At 39.5% G+C, this 20,206-nt stretch overlaps 2 protein-coding genes and 1 long non-coding RNA gene across 4 annotated transcripts; 1 reads left to right on the top strand and 2 right to left on the bottom strand.

The window, feature by feature from the left end:
• Positions 1 to 308: 308 nt before the first annotated feature.
• rab5c (RAB5C, member RAS oncogene family) lies at positions 309 to 8,124 on the bottom strand. The gene is made up of 6 exons (XM_088316357.1): positions 8,002 to 8,124; positions 3,552 to 3,826; positions 2,453 to 2,604; positions 2,148 to 2,270; positions 1,953 to 2,046; positions 309 to 1,294 (listed from the first exon to the last, which is right to left on the bottom strand). The coding sequence occupies exons 2-6, from the start codon at positions 3,718 to 3,720 to the stop codon at positions 1,164 to 1,166; spliced, it is 669 nt and encodes a 222-aa protein (XP_088172483.1). The 5' UTR covers positions 3,721 to 3,826; positions 8,002 to 8,124; the 3' UTR covers positions 309 to 1,163.
• A 1,351-nt stretch (positions 8,125 to 9,475) lies between these two features.
• Positions 9,476 to 13,132, bottom strand: LOC148322660 (uncharacterized). Its single transcript, XR_015846622.1, has 3 exons — positions 12,762 to 13,132; positions 11,960 to 12,017; positions 9,476 to 10,092 (listed from the first exon to the last, which is right to left on the bottom strand). It is a non-coding gene; the product is annotated as an uncharacterized LOC148322660 (long non-coding RNA).
• On the top strand, positions 9,815 to 19,806 carry LOC148322659 (plexin domain-containing protein 1-like). 2 transcript variants are annotated; one of them, XM_088316643.1, is made up of 13 exons: positions 9,815 to 9,957; positions 14,154 to 14,248; positions 14,824 to 14,967; positions 16,127 to 16,196; positions 16,337 to 16,459; positions 16,834 to 16,952; positions 17,298 to 17,394; positions 17,452 to 17,547; positions 17,861 to 17,942; positions 18,021 to 18,081; positions 18,978 to 19,080; positions 19,199 to 19,350; positions 19,418 to 19,806. In XM_088316643.1, the coding sequence occupies exons 1-13, from the start codon at positions 9,885 to 9,887 to the stop codon at positions 19,529 to 19,531; spliced, it is 1,329 nt and encodes a 442-aa protein (XP_088172769.1). In that variant the 5' UTR covers positions 9,815 to 9,884; the 3' UTR covers positions 19,532 to 19,806. The 2 variants fall into 2 exon arrangements, with proteins under 2 accessions (XP_088172769.1, XP_088172770.1); XM_088316644.1 differs by lacking the exon at positions 9,815 to 9,957 and adding an exon at positions 13,287 to 13,312.
• Positions 19,807 to 20,206: the final 400 nt, after the last annotated feature.

The following is a 20,206-nucleotide window of genomic DNA, read 5'->3' as shown; positions in this document are numbered from 1 at the left end:
TATTGAGTCATTGATATATTAAATTATACTTAATGGTCCTGTAAAAGAAGCAATTAAAAAAATAAATTACTCTCGGTTTTTCAGCTACCATGAAGGCAACACACTTTTCTGAAGATTGTGGGTAATGTAGTTTTAAAAGTAAAGGCGTTTCCTTCACAATAAACCATCACAGTCCAATGAATTACATAAAAAAAAAATCTAAAAATGTCAACCGTATTGTGAGATTCATTTCTAAAACTAAATATCAAATCCTTCATTTAAAAAATAGGTGTCATGTGTGTATCAGGAATTAGACACAAAAAAATATATAACGTCTCCAGGTTTATTGGTAAAATTACATTTTTTTCCACCTTTCTTGTCACTCTTCTACGCATAGTACAAATGAAGAAAATTGCCAAGGCAAGCAACTCGATTCACAAAGATGAGACAGGAAAACGCTGAGTCGAGCATCTTGATTCACAAAGATGAGACAGAACCAGTGCATTTAATACTATAGATTCAGAAAACAAAAGTTAAGACATGGAACAAAAACAAAAAAGAAACATCAGAAAATAATGCTGAGGAAGATGGGGAAGATGTAGATGTTTGTTTCTGATTGGTTATAAACTCGGCAAATCTCCATACAAATACGCAAAAAAAACATTATTTTATATCTTATTGTTATTGACATTTTATGTTCAAACTACATATGGGTGATGTTATCGTTAATGACGCATTACTATATTTATGGTTGGGTAGTCTAAATATAAAAATTAAATCATAAAGGTGTCCCAACAAATGTTAGAATATTGACAGGACAATATTGCAGCTACGCAGTTCTACCAGGAAGGATGTCTGCCTGTTCTCAATCTTTTTATTTATGTTGCATTACTTTTCTACACAAATACAGAAACAAAAGTGAGCTTCATGATTTTTTTTTTTAATACCATGACTGTGACTTTTGTTCCACTAAGAGTCCACCATCAAAAGAGTTTTGGGGGGGCTTTAAAACATGATTGGTCGCCAGGCCGATGATGTCGTCGGCCAAACAGTTTGTAATTTGCGCCGTGTTTTGGTCCCAACGCCATGACATTGTTTGACAACTGGCTAATCAGATCTGGTCCGCTTCATCCAAGCTGGTTAAGTGGCTGGGATCAGATGACGTGAAGAAAGCCTCGTGAGGGTTAGTTGCTCCCGCCCCCACAACACTGGCCGCCGCGACCCTGGGGTGCCGCCTCCTGCAGGTCCACGCCCCCTCGGGCCCGGCCGCCGCCGCCCGCGCCACCCTGCGGCTCGTTCTTGGGGAGCTTCTTGGCTGGTAAGGATCACAAACGGATGGAAATGTTTTGTGAAAAAAAGCTCTACATTTTTCAACCCCCAACATACGTGGAAATACGCATTGTATGGTACATTGCATAATATAATACACCACTGCACCAAATGTTACACGTTTAGTTTTATAGCCTTACTTATAGTTTATAATGCATGGAGCGCTATATAAATAAAGGTGTATTGTACTAAATAAAAAAAAATAAAAAACACAAGTTAAATAAAATTGGGTAAAAATAAATTAAAATGTTGAAAATAAAATCCAAAAATACTAATAAAGATTATTAAAATTAAATATTAACATTACATATACAACAATGATTTCTTCATTCATCTTCTGTACCGACCATTCTCACTCGAGTAAAAGCTGTGCTGGGGCCTAACCAGCCATCCAATCACTGGGTGTTCTTTTTTCTTATTAAAAAAAAAAAATAGCTATTAAAACCCTTGAATTCTCGCCAGCCAATAAAAAAGTCATTTTTCCAACACGTGAACATTTTTCTATTGATCCAAATGAAAAATTTAAATGACATCATGAATACAAAATAAAATAAGCAATCCGTCCACATTTCCACCAATCTTTGGCTACTCAGGCCATTTCTTTTCTCCAAGGCATACATCCGTATTACGAATATGACGCTTACCTATAGCCATAAAAATCTCATTCACATTCATGGCGGTCTTTGCCGACGTCTCCATGAAGAGCAAACTGTTGTCATCTGCGTATGCTTGTGCTTCCTGGTGACAGTGGAGCACAGAGACACACACGTGAGTAATCACACGCATGCAAAAAAAAAAAAATAAATAAATGAAAATACGATATCCATTTCAGTCTTTACCTGGAAATCGACAGCTCTCTTGTTGGCCAAGTCTGCTTTATTCCCTGCCAGGGAAATAACAATGTTTGGGCTGGCCTGTCGTTGCAGCTCTTTCACCCAGTTCTTTGCACGTGTGAAAGTGTCCTTGGGGAGAAAAAAAAAAGTGATCAAAACATACCAGTATGTACAATTTTTTTTGATGTGCTATGCATGACCGAGTGACAAAAGCACAAAGGTCTGTAAGAATGAAGTAATCATCAACCCAAACAGGAGGACAAGGGTCAGCGAACTAATAGCAAGTCTGTCCATCTGGGCTTATCGCTTACTGTGTTGGTGATGTCATACACAACAATGGCTGCCTGGGCGCCTCTGTAGTACATGGGCGCCAAGCTGTGGTAACGCTCCTGGCCCGCGGTGTCCCAGATCTCAAACTTGACCGTTGTGTCATCCAAGCATACCGTCTGTGTGAGGAAGGCCGCTACACGAGGGGAGAAGGGAAGTTCGGTATAATCATTATAAGGTATATGTGTTCTTTTTTTCTACATTGAAATAATTTTGTTGGGTATATTTGTTACGTGTCAGATAAAAAGAAAATGTTTTTTATTTGTTTTAGAGCATGGATGGGCAACAATTGAAATTACATGCATGACATAAAACATCATTAATATTCAGATTTTGAGTGAGTTGATTTTTGTGAAAACATGCACAAAATGAGTTCTTGCGCTTAATGCTGGTTTGTTGTTGAGTAATTTTGTGCCGTCCTTGAATGCTAAATTTTATGCAAGAGACCCCTTAAAACTAGGAAAAAAATGACAGTATGTGGTTATTTGCATGTTTGCTTCAAACACTTGGTTGTTGGGTTAGGATTGTGGATTTATTGATTATTATTATTTTTTCTTTTTACATTGCTCATATGTAAAACGGCATTTTTGTCATCCCTCTGGTAGGGACATTCTGAAACAGATATATGACTGTATGTGTTGTGTGAAATTTTGTTACAGTGCATTTTTTTTTTAAGAGAGCCTGAGTCATTTCATTTATAAATTTAAGATATTTCTTGAAATCCATTTATTTATTTATTTAAAGATGTTCAATATTGTTAAAAAATGGAAGCGAATTGCTCTTAAAAAGGATGTATTTGAGTGAGTTTTGCAGTATTATCATCACTGTCAGTGGCATAAAAAAGTGATACAATCTATTGTGGTATTTTCTGTGAAAATATATCCTCCTAACTAAGTGTTATGTGACAAGCCTAGCTATAATATGAATTTACAAGTGTAGGGTGGGTGGGGGATGGCTGCTGACTCAGGTCCTTGTCACATGACAGAGGAAACTAAGTTCTCACTTCCAAAGCACATACTTTTTTAATCTTTGACCACTTTCACCACTGCCGCTGATTTAGCAGAGTGTGAAGGTTAAACCCACCTCCAATTGTGCTCTCCTGGTACTCGTGGAACTGGCCTTTAACAAATCGTAGCACCAGGCTGGACTTGCCCACTGCCGACTCGCCCAGCAGCACCAGCTTGAACTGGCAGATTTTGTTGCTGGCCGCCGCGGCGCCGTTGGTCCGCGCGGGTCCGCCTCGTCCGGCCATAGGTGGGACTTTATCCGGGGTGGGGGAAGGTAGAAGAATCAGTGGCGGGGTGGCCGGGTTCAGTTAAGGCAGGAGCCGAAAGGAAGAGGAGACCAAGCCAGGGGAACTGAAAAACAAGTAGTGACACAAATTAAATTATGATTTGTGACATTCTGATTTTTTTTTACTATCGCACAGACAACGTAAATTTATGTTAGTGAGCTTTATGTTTACATTCTGTATACAGAGAGAGAGAATGTAAAAAAAATAAATAAATAAAATAATAAAAATGTCTTGAATAGGCCAGGGTGGGCAGAGTCAAGTTGGCTAGTTTGGCTTTAGGAAGTGGCCTACAGCAGCTGAGAGCGTTGTATTTATCTCATTCAATAAAAGGCTGAAAGAACATCAGCAATGTCACCTTGTAAAAAAAAAACAAAAAAAAAAACAAAACACTGCTTTGTAGGGATATTTGAAAGAGTAACACGAAGTCATGTTTTTGTAAAGCATTGTATGTGTTGTGACGTAACATGATAGTTGCATGATAAGCCAATTCTATTTTGACGGACTGTATAGGCCCTATACTATAGGGCATGGCTTGCCTTGAGGAAAAAAATTCCAAAACTACAGAAAGAACAAGCAAAAATAGTCATAGTTCGCACAAGTAGATTCCGGAATACAATAATGAGTCAATGGGTCAAAATTCTACCTATTTCATAGATTAATAGTTCCGTCTTCATGAAATGAACACTGATGTGTTCAAAAATCACATTTTATAAAAATGTACTGTTGAAAGAAGTTAGTAATTTAAAAAAAAAACGCGGAGGTGGACTTAACATCGGACTTCCTGTTCCTGACACCATCTGCATGTGAGTTTTGTGGCAACGTGCAAGTGTGTGTGTTGTAACACTTGGAACTCGCTGGTACGATTCAGAAAGCTTCTCTTGCACTAAAACGTTGCAAAACGAGGAGGTCAGCCAGCTTATGCTCGGCGGTAGGACAGGAAACGCAGGAAGTGGAAAGCGAGCAGAGGAGGTTTTTACCGCTGAGCACGATAAAAAAGTCTGGACCAACCTCAGCTGAGTCACATGGCACAGGGGAGGTGTCAAACGTAATGAAAGATGAAGTTAAAACATGACGGCTGAAGCAATCAACTTTACTTTAAGTGCTGCTGAGCCTGGCTTAATCTCCAACATGTGACAGGAGATCACGACTCCCTCCATAAAATATTCAGCATCAGCCAATCACGAGACTCAAGGGTACCTACCTATGCTATCAAACACACGAGTCTGCTACTTAGTTTTGACAGCGTCTGTTTTGTTACCATTTATATTATCCATCAATTTGTCATGAATTTTGCTCTTGCGACCTCATGCAGAGAGGTTCGCTACAGTCTCATGGATCTTAAATTTTTCAAGTGTGATGCTAATTAAAGGACACACCTTGGCCAAACAACATTAAATTATTATGATTTTTTTTTTTTCGGGTAGCAGTACCGTCTTTTCTGTCCAGGCCAAATTTAAATTATTTCCATGACCACTGTGGGTTTTTCCTTTCATTAAGAATTTTTTCCATGTTTGTAAGTGCAGCTGATAGCTTTCCATTCGGACGTTCCTTTTTTTTTTTTTCTGGGAAGTACAGAGCTGCTCACATCAACGGATGCTTTGCTTGCATCCTTAATGGACCTCCACTGGGAAGTGGGTCAAAGTGAGCGAGAGAGAGAGAGAGAGAGAGAGAGAGAGAGAGAAAGTGATAGGGAGGGGAAAGCAGAAAGTGGGAGAGAGTGGGACAAAGAGGGAAAACAAGCCAGGAAGGAGGAGCTTTCAAGAGGGGGAGAACCAGTGATATATTCATAATAGCCTCCTGTACCCAGCCTACACAATAGTCAAGCGTTCAGCGACAAGTCGCCTCTCTAAATATGTATAAGAACTCTACATTGCACTCAGATTAAACCACTAACAGTAGTAGAAATAGAAGAGTTCAAACACAGATGTAAATTTTGTGTGCATTGAGCGAAAATGATTTTCTACAACGAGTTAATGGGCGCACGTAAAAAAAGTGCAAGCTCAGCAACAACGAGGCACTTGGCTATCTGTTTGTCTGTCTGGCTAGCATAGGCTTTCGAGGTTCAGGGGAAATGTTTAAGGATGGGAATCTGGTGACATAACTCGGGGAAAAGCAAACAGGAAAGTCGTCAACTGCAGTTAGCTGAGAAGGGAAGAAAAAAAATCTCTGGCATTTCCTTTTCCTCTGTCTTCTATGAAAAGAGCACAACAAAGAATCGAAAGTTCAGGTTGGATTTCCAATAGAACTAAAAATATGGCTTTTACTGTTCAGCCTGAACTTCAAACGAGACGTCAGGCATGTTGCCTGGTAGCTCGTGTAAGCGGGCGTCAAAGATTTAGATCCCCATAGTGGCTTTTTTTTTTTGCAACACAAAAAAAGACTCCAAAGTAACTCATGTGAGTTCAACTCCACTATTTTCAAACCATTTTTGCATTTGTATTTTTAACAGTCATTTGCTTTCTTAACAATAACGACAGTAAACTTGTAGGACTGTTAACAATGTTACGTTAAAATGGGTTTTATGCGCATAGTTTTTGAGACAGATAAAATTCATTGAGTAGCATATAATAGACAAACAAAAGAAAACATTTGAAAAATGTATGTTGTATTTTTAATTGACACATTTCAAAAGTATTCAAGACTAGAAAATGTCTTCATTCCTGTTGTTCATTACTCGGAGCACAACTCTTAAACTGATTCATTATACTTATTTTATTTGCAGTATATTGTACGGTATATTACTGACACCATCCTTGAAGCTACTTTGCTGACGAGCTAATACCTCCAAAAAGATCTAATCCCTCCTTCATGTTTTGAAGTGTTCCAGTAGATGACAAAAGCGTGGTCAGCTCACACCAAGTCGAAGACATCAAGAACTTAGCGGCATAAATATTTATAGAAGTATCCATGTCTGTATTTCTTTCGTTCTTGTTCCGCAATAATGTGTCACTGCCTTGAGAGGACAACGTCCAACTGCTATAAACGCAACCTAAGTGGCTAGCCTCAAACTTGTCGACTGTTTCCTCATCTTGTAAACTCATATAAGAATATACAACATTAGAAAAGAATAATTGTACAGCTTTGTTCAGGAATAAATTGTGCAGCGCAAATTCGTTCAGTAACAATTGCTAAATTGTGTATTTTTAAAAAAAATTGGATTGGTGTTTTTCTGTAAAGCAGTAACAGATTAATACTACAAAAGAAATTACAGGCACCTTTCGGTATAGATGAGGTTAAGAACAGAGTGAAACTGTACATGGATTTGTATTTCTGTTCCAAAAGGATCATATTCACTAGGTACATAAAGCGAAAGTGTTTTTTGCTCTGCACAAACAGTGCAGCTCAGCCTCTGGCTAGACCATGGCTAGCGATATTCTTTGGATGAGATGTCGGACGCATTGGAATGTCAGTGCAGATTAAAAGAAAACAAGCGCGGTGAAAATCCTTAAGTTTCTTGAACGCTGGAGCATTAAACTGCTGTCAACCACCTCGCTCACCTCAGATCACGTGCGACCCCAACAGGCCCCGCCTCTTTAAGGCACATGCACGTGTGCGTTCTTATACATTAACATGCATTTAAAAAGGTGTGGGTGAGAGAGGTTAAAAAACAAAAAGAAAAAGAGTGTGAGACAGAGAGAGAGCGATATCTTTTTACATTGCGGGTGTGCATTTGGGCCTGTTATGCCTACCCTGCGGTAAACGGGGGTGTTATAAAGTTTATTGGACGACGCACCTGTTAGTGACCCACCAAATGGAAATACCCGCTTTACGGGTCTTGCATTCAAGCTACACAACTAGCCACCAAACTGGCCGACGTCAGCTCCGTCCACCTTCCTTAGCCGGTGCTAGTCCGTTAGCATTATCAGCTGAGCATAACGGCGACCGATATCGGAAGGAAGGAAGCTCCCTCCCCGAAAAAAAAAAACCTTGACATTCCGCTTACGTTAGCAGCCTAACATCAAAGTAATGATGACGACGTTTATCTTATATACAATTTGGCGCTTCCCCCGGTTTGTTTGTGTGGCCGAAAATTATGTCATAACCGGGTGAAAAATATGAAAGTCGTGTCATTTTTTTGCTGGACGTTCGGTTCGGTCTCGGCTACCTAGCGAGGCAGCGCCGCCAATTTACTGAGAACGCTTTAGAAACATGAACGTCTACCTTTTGTTCATGATAAGATAGCCAACTCGAGTTACGACCCGCGGGTTCGTAAGCGTTATTTGGATAGGTTTGACTTACCTCACTTTTTCTTCTTTGGCTGCTCTCATCGGCTGTCTTCTTCGTCTTCTTCTTCTTCTTGGGCTCTGTGGCCTTTCCTTCCGGGAACCGCCCACTTTGACGTCACCGTCCACCTAACCAATGACAACCGCATGCAAGTAGTATCGCGAGACTTAAATCTGAAAGCCAAACGCGTATTTTTTTTAAAGTTTACCTCGTATTTTACTTACAAAAATTCTAATAATATATAGTTAAATTAATAAAATGGAATCATTGGTAAATATTTAAAATTATTTGAGAGAAGGATCTCATTACACTGGTCAACATAAAATTTTAAGCAGCGATGCTTTAGTTACTATTGTTAATTATATTATTATCATCATCAACAATGTTTTTATTGTTATTAGTAGTGATCTGCTACAGACAAAACAAGGGCGTATTCGAACTCAACACAAAATGTTCATCAAGAAAAAATTACTTGCATCTTTGCTAAAAACAAAAATTGTTGGCTTATGTTATTCAAAGATATCAATCAAAAAGTTACGGATGAATTTCCACTGTATTAAATATATCATAGAACACAGCAAAAACAGTCAGCCTTAGATGGATAAAATATGGCACAACAATGACTATAATAAGAGATGAACGCCCCACCAAAATTGAAAAAGAGAGCAAGAAAACCGGTTAGAAATGCTGCCAATACGCCAATAGCAACAATGAAGGAGCTGTCGGATATTCTGGCAAGAGCTTGCTGTTTAGTAAGCCTGACAACAATCTCCCATCTTTTCATATTTCTTGACTATGGGGTAGGGTGGCAAGTGGTAAGCTTTATCTCACAAAAACAAACACACAGACTTAAAAGTTCCCACACACAAAAGAATATGAAACTAAAGTGGAACTCTTTAGGCTATAATTGCACAAAGCATGTTTAGTACAACACTACTCACAAACACAAGAACACCTTTCCTCCAGTAAAGCAGGATAGTGTTGCTGCAGAAGCATCATACTTTGAGAAGTATTTTTCTTTAGTTAGAACTGAGTCAATCATATTCAAATTAAGACCAGTTCCAAACAGCAATCGTCACAAAACTGTCAGCTTGCTAGAACTTGGACATTTATTTTGAGTTACGCAGAGGCATTTCATTTTCAAGCTTGTGCTGAGTTTTATTTAACATGAGTTTGAATATGATTGATTAATTCAGAACAGAGTCATGTTCCCTCTTATAAGAGGGTGTGCACACTTGTGCAACCACATTTTCTCAGCTATTTCTTTTTATTTCTCCTCTTGAAAAAAAAACTTTTCTCCTTGGAGTTGTACAGGTCACATAAAAGGTAGAAAAGGTTTTGAAATTATTTATCTTGGTCTCATTACTTTATATTAACCAAAACATGGTATTTGAACAGGAGTGTGTAAACTTTTTATTTCCATTTTAATATGTCAACCACAAAGTAATTTAATTTTTCAATTTTTAAGCATTTTTAAAAATCCTAGTTTTTATTTTACCTCTTAATTTAATTACAAATAAAATATTGAAATATTAATGCACTTTTAATTTAAATATGACCTATAAAATGAACATTTAACAATACCGGAATAATGTCCTCCAACGGTGATGTATGACGGCAATGATCCTGTTGCAGCCAATCAAATTGAAATATTCCACTTCTTTTTCCTCTTGGAGTCTTACAACAATTTTTTTGAAATCCAACCAATATTTTCTGTGAATGAAATTCGCCTTGGAGGGTGATCCTGGTATCCCTTCTTGTTGCCGTGGCGATGGATGATCAGCCCCGGGGAGGAGTGTAGAGCAGCAGGGTGGCGCATGGAGCAAGTTGAAAATAGAGTCAGTCAGTGAAAGCAGAAACAAGAAGTTAGTCTTGTACTGCTATTTCCCCATGATAACATGATGATTCTCCGTGTGGTGATGCTCTTGCTCTGTCTCTTCCAAAAAGCCTTGGCGGAGGTCCCATCCACAGGTGAGGATATACAATGATAGCTTCTTTCTCTCTCAGTCTCTGTTTGGTCATTCTGTTTCTGTTTTAAGCAAAACTGTAGTGTATTTTTTGCATCCAATGACATAGTATACATTAATACAAGTGTCAAATTAAGCCCTGTAACAAAAGAACATGATTTTGTATCATACAATTGTAAAAACGAGTTAGATAATGTATATATACGATGGAGACCTACTATGAAAACATATGACAACTGTTTTAAATTGTGAAAAAAAAATTGCAGAAAATGTCTCCTTTAAATCTTAATTACCACCCCCACCACCCTCCCGTGGCCAGCTTCGCTCTTCCATCTAAGTCCCCGTGAGGTGAGCACAGTCATGACCGACGGGGCACTCTAAAGTTGCCAGACTGGGCCAAAGCCCCAGTCCGCACAAACAAATCCCTGAATTTACTTTTATTAATGATGTCTTTGAATGGGTTGGTGTATTCTGCAATTTCAACACATTGTGAATCTCAATTTTGACTGCAAAAGTGCACTTTTTCTTTGCCTCCAATAAGTGTAAGACAAAATTAACATTCCACAAGGACTCGAGCCTCAAAACAGCCTGGTTTAAAATTAGAGTTGGACTCATGTTATTCACTCCGTTGGACAGAGGACAGATGTAGTTTCAGGCAACCGTTCCAATTGCACCAAAAACAAGCACAGACGCCCAAAGGGAAAAACACTTGAAATATGGTTTATGTTTCTTTTGCTCTTATCTGTTCTGTCGCTCACAATCACACGCCAACTCAATCACTTGAGTTCCGTCTGTAGATGCGAGCCAAAATGAACAAAAATGAACTGTTGCTCCTGTCATGACTAATTGTGCTATAAAGATCTTGAAGCCGATCCAGACAGAATAGATTGACTTTTCTTTGACATAAAAGTTCATTTTGACTTCCCGCAGCATACACTTCGTGGAAGTTTAAAAACATGATTCGAACATTTGTTGGTGGTTTTTGGCGTGACGGAACAGATTGGTGGCATTTGCAGTCATTACCATGTGGAATGATGATCTGAGATACGAGTGCTTTCTATTACGAGCATGGCCTCAACATATATGAACTGCATTTTATGATAGGGAACAGTAATGCTATTAGCTGTGGATTTGGCTTACATTGCCCTTCAATGATTCATTTTTGACAGCTGTAATCACATCCCCGCATGAGATTTAGTTTCAACGGTGCATGAAGAGTGATGTTTTGTTTTCTAAACTCAGAACATTGGTCATCATTATCCTGTAAGAGAGCTGCTCCCATAAGGCCATTTTATGAATTCCTATGACATTGACAACCACTTCCCCAGCCAAAATCCATAGAAAAGACACTTCATCAATGTTGTGAAATGGACGCACTGCAGAGTGGAACCTCCACACCCGAACAACGAAGAGAATTTGCTGGGGGGGTTATTGACTCCAATAAAATGTGGGACTTCACCTTAGTAAGCATCTAGAGCAGTTGTTCGCAAACCTTTACACTAAATAAAACCTAAAAAAATATGAAGCACCACAATGACTAACATTAAGATATAGTCGCCTGTGTTCATTAAAACCGAAAAAGGTTTTATTCCAAAAAAGTATACAAAGGCATTGAGATGCAATTTTAATTTGCTCCATGACCACACTGGCATCTCAAGTGTTGATGTTTTTTAGGGTAGAGCCTACCTCTGTGGTGTCTACAAACTGTATAAATGTCCTCTGTGTCACCGCGAGGAAACCAAATGCTAAATTTACTGCATACACATTACATAGACGGTTATTTTTTTTTTTTTACACACTTGTGGTAAAGGATCATGCGGAGACGGCATGATTTTAAACGATAGCGCAGATGGACCAGATGGACAACTGACCCTTGCAGCTTCTTTTTGGAGCAGCCACCGCCCGACCACAACATCCCAACAAGGCCATTCCTCCAGAGACTGAGGACACACCCGGCCTGAGCACAGCCCCAAATGGAATGGCCAGAGCAAAAATCACCAACTTACATAGTTCACGCTGGTTTTCCTCATTTGAAACCACTCATGGTGTGCATATCTTGGCCACCTGAGGGCGATACAATCCAAACATTTGAACAGAGTACATGGAGACGTCTCAGTCTTTCATATTAGTCGTTCTTCACAAAAGATAAAGAATATATGCATTAGGCCATGGACATAAAAAATGGTTCCATTTGAGAATGGGTTCCCAGCAATTTGAGCCCTAGGAAGGATTCGTTTTTGTGCCCAATTTGGCTAAGCAATTTCTATTTAAAAAAAAACAAAACACAACCACACTCAAAACCATCCACGGAGAGTTCTATTTCATCAAGGCTCCCATGGGGCATTGAGAGCTCTGCTAGTTAATGTAGGTTTAAATGGGTGTGACATCAGTATCAGTGTCCCAGATAATGTGAAAGCAGACAAATTTTAACTTGAGTCTCTGTGTTCATTTCCTTTGTTTTGATGTGACCAAGTGGCAGTTTTGGAGGAAGGAAGATGCACAATAACTGTGATGTAGTCACTAAACCACAAAGGACAGAAGTAATCTACTTTGAGACTGTTGAATGAAAAACATGTAAGAATTTTAAGCACATTCTGGAAATGTGTTTCAGGTGTGATATGGATAGTTTAAAAAATGCTTGTGGACGACTTGAAGAAAAAGATTTAAGACAAAAAAAATGCCCTGTATTGACAGCAACAACTAATTATTGTTACATGTGATTTCAAACAATGCGTTAAAATTAGCTGCTACGGCGCTAATAGCTACGTCAAGCTAGCTAGCACCAGCACGTGGACCAACCACACAAACCTGGCATTCTTGAACTAAACGGCAAGTTTTTGTTGCATTTAAATGTTTGAGCTTAGGCTCCATAACCGGACCATTGAAAGGTTCGGCGGTGTTGCCCCTGCTCAGGTTAATCTGTTCAGTCGCCAGCATCCTTCCCGGGGTGAATGCACCGAGCAACAGAGGCGAACTCTTTAAGGCAGCCAAGCTGACCAAGCTGGTGGTGCATTCTTGACCGGGACCTGAACATGCGGAGTGCATCTCCCGGGACTTTTATCGCCCTCAATATTGGCTTTTTATCCTTCCTGCCTCACGTAGGTTCGCTGAAAGCCCCGAGAGTAGAAAAACAGCAACCGTGCAGTACGAGCGGCACAAAAGGGGGAAATTAGGGTTAGTGTCGCACTCCGCAACTGATACTGCGCGCGGGCTGGGTATTTATAGATATGCCTGCTATGACGTAATCAGCATGAACCCGGAAGTATTAAAATGAAAACTCGCAGGCCAATTACGATGGAATATGTCATTTAAAGCTATCCATACTTGTTTCGTTCAAATTTTGGCTCGAAATGTGTAAGGTAATTGGAATTCTTATCACTCTTTCGTCAGGATTGTTATCTGTGACAAGGCATCTATTATTATAGTTAACGAAATGAAAGAAATGCAATTTTTTTTGTCTCTTGAGTTTTGATTTCAAAAGAATAGTCATGATATTTTTGGTTAAACATGATAATCTAAAACAAGCGTATTCATTTCATGTCATTTAATTTAGCAATTTTCGTCTCATCCCGTCAGGGGGTGGTTTCCACAAAGTGTCAAATCCCATAAATTTCACCTCTCCATCCGTTTTCTGGGATTATGTAACGTTACTTCACGTATAAATAAAGTTGTATTGTTTGTATATGGCTCAAGTGGAATTTATGCATTGTGTACACTTATATAGCTTCACAGTGCTATTAAATTTTTGAATTTATTGCCGTAGTGTATTAATTTTATCTTGTTTTATGCTTCGTTTTGGAAGTGTTTACATTTCCGAAAGCTGTACAGACACTCTACTGTATTGTCTAACTTTGCTTGTTGATACTTTTTTGGTATGTTATGAGTCTGTGTCTGAGGTTGCGCAAGGCCCAAAATGTTTGCGGGTTCTCGCGCCTGCATGTTTTTTCCACACGGTGATGGTGCTAAAATTAACCTCCCGCATGAACTAGTAAGTAACCATTATTGTGTGACACGTAATCCTGAACTGCTGCATGCTTCAAATATGTGGTTTGAGTCACAGCTTTTACATAAAACCTCTGTTTGCATGCCAAAAATGTTACTCTATGGTTTGCAGGATTTCTTTGTGTTTCTACTGTGTCAATATGCCATGATGTGTATATAACCTAACTACAACTAACCTGTTTAATGTCTGTTGGACAGAGGATGTCTACAATTCACATTCCAGGACACGCAGAGCCATCCAGGGGAAAGCATTGTCTATTGACACCCTGACAAACAACATGACCAGTGTGGTGGTAAGTGTGAGCTGTAATGGACATGGACACATGGACTCTGCATGGAAGGCAACTTCTGTGCCGCTTCAATTGGGCGCAAATCAAGTCAGCTATGTTCACACCCACACTGGCACAAAACGCACATTTTAAACTGCGCCAAGCTGCGTGTGTCTGTGAAAATACCAAAACGAAGTCAAGCCAGCCACTGCGCAGATTTAGACCGCACCTTGCCAAGAACCAATTACGACTGAGCTTGTGAAGGTCATATGGTCAAACTCACAAAGCAGGCTACAAATCATATTTAAACTCATATGTCATATTTCTTGAGCGACGCATTTTTATTCTTTGGCTTTTGACCCAACATAAGACTGTCACTGTTCTGCTGTTTTCTGGTATCTACTCTTATATGTTAGTATAATTAATTTGTGATTTAATTTACTGCCTTCACTGTCTTTACTGTTCTCTTGTTGCTATTTTATGTTACACTGTGTGCAAAGTGCTGTTGTGAAATGCGCTAAATAAATAAAGTTGTGTTGTATTGTATTGCATTGTACTGCAGTATACTGCAATTTCATTCATTCTGTTTATTTTGTTAGGAGGATGGCGACAAGTATTACACCTGGAAGCGCTTGGGCCCAGAGGACCAGAGAACACGAGAGCTGTGGGTGGACATGAGCGACGTCGAGCACGGCCAAGTCCGAGTGCATGGAATTTTGTCCAATTCCTACCAGCAAGCCGCCGTGAGTCTCACTCATGAAAAACACAACGTACAGCAGTGATTCTCAAAGGGTGCTTTAACGTGTCACTGAATTCAAATGCAAAATAAAATACAGTCATTATGGGATTTAATCAAATATATAAAAACACAAACAAATAATGTATGGTCGTGTATGTGTGTGGGGGTGCGTGTGTGTGTGTGTGTGTGTGTGTGTGTGTTTTCTCTTAATTACACAGACATACACAACAGTTGAGAGGTCAAAATCCAAGAGTTCCATCTTTGTAATATTAGTCATCACACTCTTTATCATGCTTACAAGTTGAAAAAGTCAGATCCCGTTTGATTGCAGAAGTCATTTGTCATGTCTGCGCAACAATTAGGAGACAAAACAGATGTGTAAGCAAAGCAGGCCAAAGGAATTTGGTGCAGTCATTTTGGATTCGCGGCGAACATGTTGAATTTGATGAGTATGAAATTCTAAAGTCGTTAAGGTTGCGCTGGGAAAACTGTGTGCCCAAGGGCCAGATTTGATTTTAAAAATCCACAAATATGAAAGTAAAATTATGAAGAAATTCTCCTTGCAAAATTTACTTAGAATTGCTATGTGAAAAAATATGACTTTTTTTTATCCAAATAAATATCACAACAAATTTCTTTCAGTATTAGCCACATGTGGCATACGTGTTAAAAAAAAAAAAGAAAGAGCAATATTTCTCATAACAGCCTGTTCCAGTCACATTTTTCTCATTTGCTGTCTTGAAAATGGATCTGTTTTTAGGTTCTCGCCCACTAGCCTGACCTAACCTCACGCCGCTCAGCCCTGTCTTTGCTTCCATTATTTTTAATCACCGCGAATATTGCATCAGACTTGGGAGGAAACATTTTGTGTTGACATATGGCTCGCAAATGTTTTTTGTAACCCTGCTAAAGTTGAGAACCTCCAAAACATTCCTTAAAAAAAAAGAATGAATTCTGATTTTTAACATCTTAAGCGGGTACACGTGACCATTTTCCCTCATTCAAACTGCAGTAACTGGCTTTACAGATATTATAAGGCTGACTTTTGTTTGACATTGATTCTTGTCCCGTATGTTACTACATTAGTGCAGTTTTGCCTAATAACGTCACTTGTGTGTGTGTGTGTGGGTGTGTGTGTGTGTGTTTGTGTGCTTCCTTTTCAGAAAGTTGCCTTGTCATTCGACTTCCCTTTTTATGGACATTACCTTAGGCAGGTTGCCATAGCGACGGGAGGTAGGTTGAACATTTTGGTGTTGGAGTGGAACGGTTTGCCAAATGTCAGCCAACTTCCATTGCGTTCCAAAAGGAGAAATCCAAATCACAATGTACGGTTCAACCCTAATCGGAAGCTGTTGATGAAATTTCATTTTCAGGCTTTATCTTTACCGGTGAGCTCACCCATCGTATGTTGACGTCCACCCAGTACATCGCCCCGCTGATGGCTAATTTTGACCCCGGCCATTCGAAAGAGTCCACCGTGCAGTACATGGATAATGGTACGCAGCAGATTCGCTACACCCTGTGCCCGTTACAGTCTTTGTTTTATTTCTTTTTCTTTTAATAATCATGACGGAACACAAATTCAATACTATTAGAATATCTTTGAACACCAACCACCCAATTTCACGTCAACTGATGACACTAGTGTTGCAGGCTATTTTTGTCTATTTTACAGGGTGTACAACTAACGAAATTTTTTTTTAATGGGTACCAGGATCTGTTTTGAGTGTCCTGTCCTAATGCACAATTTCACGTCAAACTGTGAAACTGTTTTCGGCTGATTTTTTTTTTTTATTAATAACTTTCCAGGAGTCAGGACTGTGTTTTTTCTAGGGAAGTATTACTTAAAAGTTGTGCTTGATTCCTCCAGGTGAGGTGTTTATAGTCCAATGGGAGCGCGTCCGACTATCGGGGAGAGAGTCAGAGGGGGCCTTCACCTTCCAGGCCGCGCTTTACAGAACAGGAAGCATCACTTTCACTTACAAAGACGTAAGTTAAAAGGGTCATTCAAGAGCATCAGTAGTTGACCTTTTTTTAAATGTTTGCAAGAAAGCAGGTAATAAACCATAATATTTTTTTGATTCATCCGCTCAACCATCAATGGAACATTTTTTTCAAACAGATTTAATTTGTCATGTGATAGGCACCACCGTCATGTCATTATCCACACCGCTTATCCTGTACAGGGTCGCGGGAGGGTGCTGGAGCCTATCCCAGCTGACTACGGGCGAAAGGCGCACGACACCCTGAACTGGTCGCCAGCCAGTTACAGGGAAGAAGGCACCACCGTGTTACCTCAAAAACATTTGGACACCATCGTATGTTGTTTTCCAGATACCGCTCCCTCTCAGTGACATGAGCTCCGCTCACCACCCAGTGAAGGCTGGCCTCTCCGATGCCTTTGTGGTCACGTCATCGTCCCAGTCAGAAGGTTAGCGTCATGTTAATCAACTCTTTTCAGCCAAATTTAGGATGATTTTCCTCACAGGCGTCCAGAGGCAGACGGTATACGAGTACCACCGGATAGAGATCGGCGCGGCTAATATCAGCAGCTCCTCGGCGGTGGAGTTCACGCCGTTGCCTAGTAAGCTATGACATTGATAATCGGTAAAATATGGTTCTGTGACTCATGGGTTTGATCAATTCAAGTTCATTTGTCAAAATGGCTTTTTTGTTCCATCAGTAGTTTTTGTATTTTTTGGCCGATTACGTAGTTCCAAGCAAGTGCCCCACAACATTTGCTCTCTCACCTTGTTGCCAGTTTAGCGATTATTTTTAAATGGCTCTCCAAAACGTATTCTCGTAAATAACATCGTCCCCAACCAGTTGCCATATTTACTTTCATAAACTCAGAAAACATCTGCTAAGGTGAAAAGTCTGTTTTTCGCTCCTATTAGCTTGCCTGCAACACGACAACTGTGAGCGCTGCATCTCGTCCAATCAGACGTCTGACTGCAGCTGGTGTAACGTACTCCAGAGGTGAGCTGATAAATTTGCCGTAAATTACGTGCAGTCACGTTTTACAGCAGTAATTGATACAACACGGCAATCTTTTAGGTGCTCGGATGGCATGGATCGACACAGGCAAGAATGGTTGGACTTTGGCTGTTCAGAGGAGGTCATACGTTTTTCTTTTTTAGTCACCTACATCCAATTAGATCAAATGCAAACATTATTGGGAACATAGTTGTTATTTTTTGTAGCTTGATAACCATATCAGATTTTCCTTCATTACAAAATTTGGGGAAAATGATCACATGACAAATGAGCATTAGTATTGACAAATTAAGAATGGTATTATAGTAATAGAGTTGGCTTACTCTGAGAGCAATTGTGCACGATATATGTCATTATCTTGCTTTAAAAAATACATATATACATGTATATATATTTTAAGTATGTTATCCCCCTGACATCGTTTGCAGTTCTTTGTTCAGTTATAAAATGTTTGTATTTTTAATTGGGGGGAAAAAAAGAATGGTAAGTTTTTGATTATAGAGTTGACATATTCTGATAATGTATAGTAATAATTAAAAAATGAAGCTGATATTTTTCAATTCTAAATTTAAAAAAGAATTCCAAAAAACATTGATTCTTGTAACAATTTAAATATTTCAAATACTTAATAGTTTTTTTGTGGGAAAGATATTCAGAATAAATTAGTTTTTTGTTTTACCAAAAAATAACTTGTTTCTGTCAAGGAATATTAAGGCCCCACTGAAAAGAAACCATATAATATATTAAGATTATAAAGTAAAATGACATATTTTGTGAATATTTTTTCATAAATAATTTCTTTTCTGGTGTCAGCAATAACACCCATTTTAACATTTCTAACACTTTCATGACTTTGTTCAATTAAAAAAAAACATTCCAACTACAAACACCATCATACTATATTGTGAAACACTTCTCAGTATTAGCTGCATTTATAATACGGTTCGTTTATTGACTTGTACAATTAATGAAGTAGCTGTTGAGTGCGTTTAATAGTGTTTGTGTGCGTATTCACAGAGCAAAAGAACCACATGTGATGATTACCCCGAGGAGGACAGTTCTGTCACACCGGAAATACATGTGACCTTAACTTCGTCACAAAACCACTGTAATGGTGACGGTGAGGACAATCAGTTGTTTGACACAGTAGTGGTTGTCCACTGCATGCGCCACATGCAGATCCTCATACTAATGAAGTGTACATGTTGTCTCCTTTCATGAAATTGTCTTCCATACAGATGCAGAGCAGGTTGTTCGTGGTAGCGGTGGTTGGGCGAACACAGCCATCTTTGCGGGTATCGCATCCGCTCTGGTCTTAATCCTGGCTCTGGTTCTTGTGGCTTTTTACATTAATTGCCACCAATCTGCCGTATCACCACTTTACATCCAGGTGAGTAATGTACTATAGGTCTCATCTCTGCTGCCGTTTTGTTTCATCCTCACATTTCTTTTTTCAGCGACACAAGAGCTACTGGCCCTCCTTCAAGTTTCGCAAGCATCAGCAGCCTGGCTACACGGAAGTCGAGGGGGATGGTCAGGAAAGGAGCAGCATGGTCCCAGCCGGACCATGATGGAGCTGCCAATACAAAGCTGGACTTATTGCACCAAATATTGCTGAGGCGAACGAAGATGCTCAAGTTCCAGCGATAGAATCCCAACTGCGTCACTAGGCACCATTTTAGATGACCCCCCCCAAATAATCAGGACAACTGAAATGGTGACCAAAAGGTTTAATGTGATAGCTCCACAATTGTGTATTAGTTCTCAGTATTTACATATTTGCAGCAATGATTTTCAATCATGAGTGATAAATCTCTGAATTCACAATACATGGTCTTCAAAAGTACAGAGTGTGAATACTTTTGCCACCTGCTGTACACTGATAAGCAAACATGGCAGGCCCTTGCGAGTGCAGTCAGCAGGTGTCAGTGTAACCCCGCGTTGTTTTGACAAATATCGCTGGACGCTTGCAGTGAACGTGGCAAAAACTGACGTGCATAAATGAGATTCATTTTCTTCGCACGACAACACAGAAATTTGTTTCACGACAATGCAAATTGAGGGGGGGGGGTCAATTTGGTTGACGCAACACAGCAACACACAGCCTGTAACATAGGTGTCTACCAAAAAAACAACAGCACCATGTAATCAAAGTCGTCTAAGTGCGTGATGTGACGTGTCGTGTTTGATCTATGACGATTTTTTTTAATCGGAGGAGAGCCTCCCACGCTTCGGGAACGGGAGCG

Source organism: Idiotropiscis lumnitzeri, chromosome 15 (assembly GCF_059441095.1).
Source record: "Idiotropiscis lumnitzeri isolate Australia: NSW breed Sydney's pygmy pipehorse chromosome 15, RoL_Ilum_1.0, whole genome shotgun sequence".
Lineage (NCBI taxonomy): Eukaryota > Metazoa > Chordata > Actinopteri > Syngnathiformes > Syngnathidae > Idiotropiscis > Idiotropiscis lumnitzeri.
The sequence above is the reverse complement of the archived record's forward strand: the minus strand, read 5'-3'. Positions and strand labels throughout refer to the sequence as shown.

What these genes read in the sequence shown, in the direction of transcription:
- LOC148322659 (XM_088316643.1), top strand. Translation starts at nt 9,885, where the DNA reads ATGATGATTCTCCGTGTGGTGATGCTCTTGCTCTGTCTCTTCCAAAAA. An exon ending in CGTGCAGTACATGGATAATG is followed by an intron (nt 16,460 to 16,833) that starts GTACGCAGCAGA and finishes TGATTCCTCCAG; the next exon opens with GTGAGGTGTTTATAGTCCAA. An exon ending in TGGTGTAACGTACTCCAGAG is followed by an intron (nt 17,943 to 18,020) that starts GTGAGCTGATAA and finishes GCAATCTTTTAG; the next exon opens with GTGCTCGGATGGCATGGATC.
- rab5c (XM_088316357.1), bottom strand. Translation starts at nt 3,720, where the DNA reads ATGGCCGGACGAGGCGGACCCGCGCGGACCAACGGCGCCGCGGCGGCC. An exon ending in CCAGGAGAGCACAATTGGAG is followed by an intron (nt 2,605 to 3,551) that starts GTGGGTTTAACC and finishes CCCCTCGTGTAG; the next exon opens with CGGCCTTCCTCACACAGACG. An exon ending in TGTATGACATCACCAACACA is followed by an intron (nt 2,271 to 2,452) that starts GTAAGCGATAAG and finishes TTTCTCCCCAAG; the next exon opens with GACACTTTCACACGTGCAAA.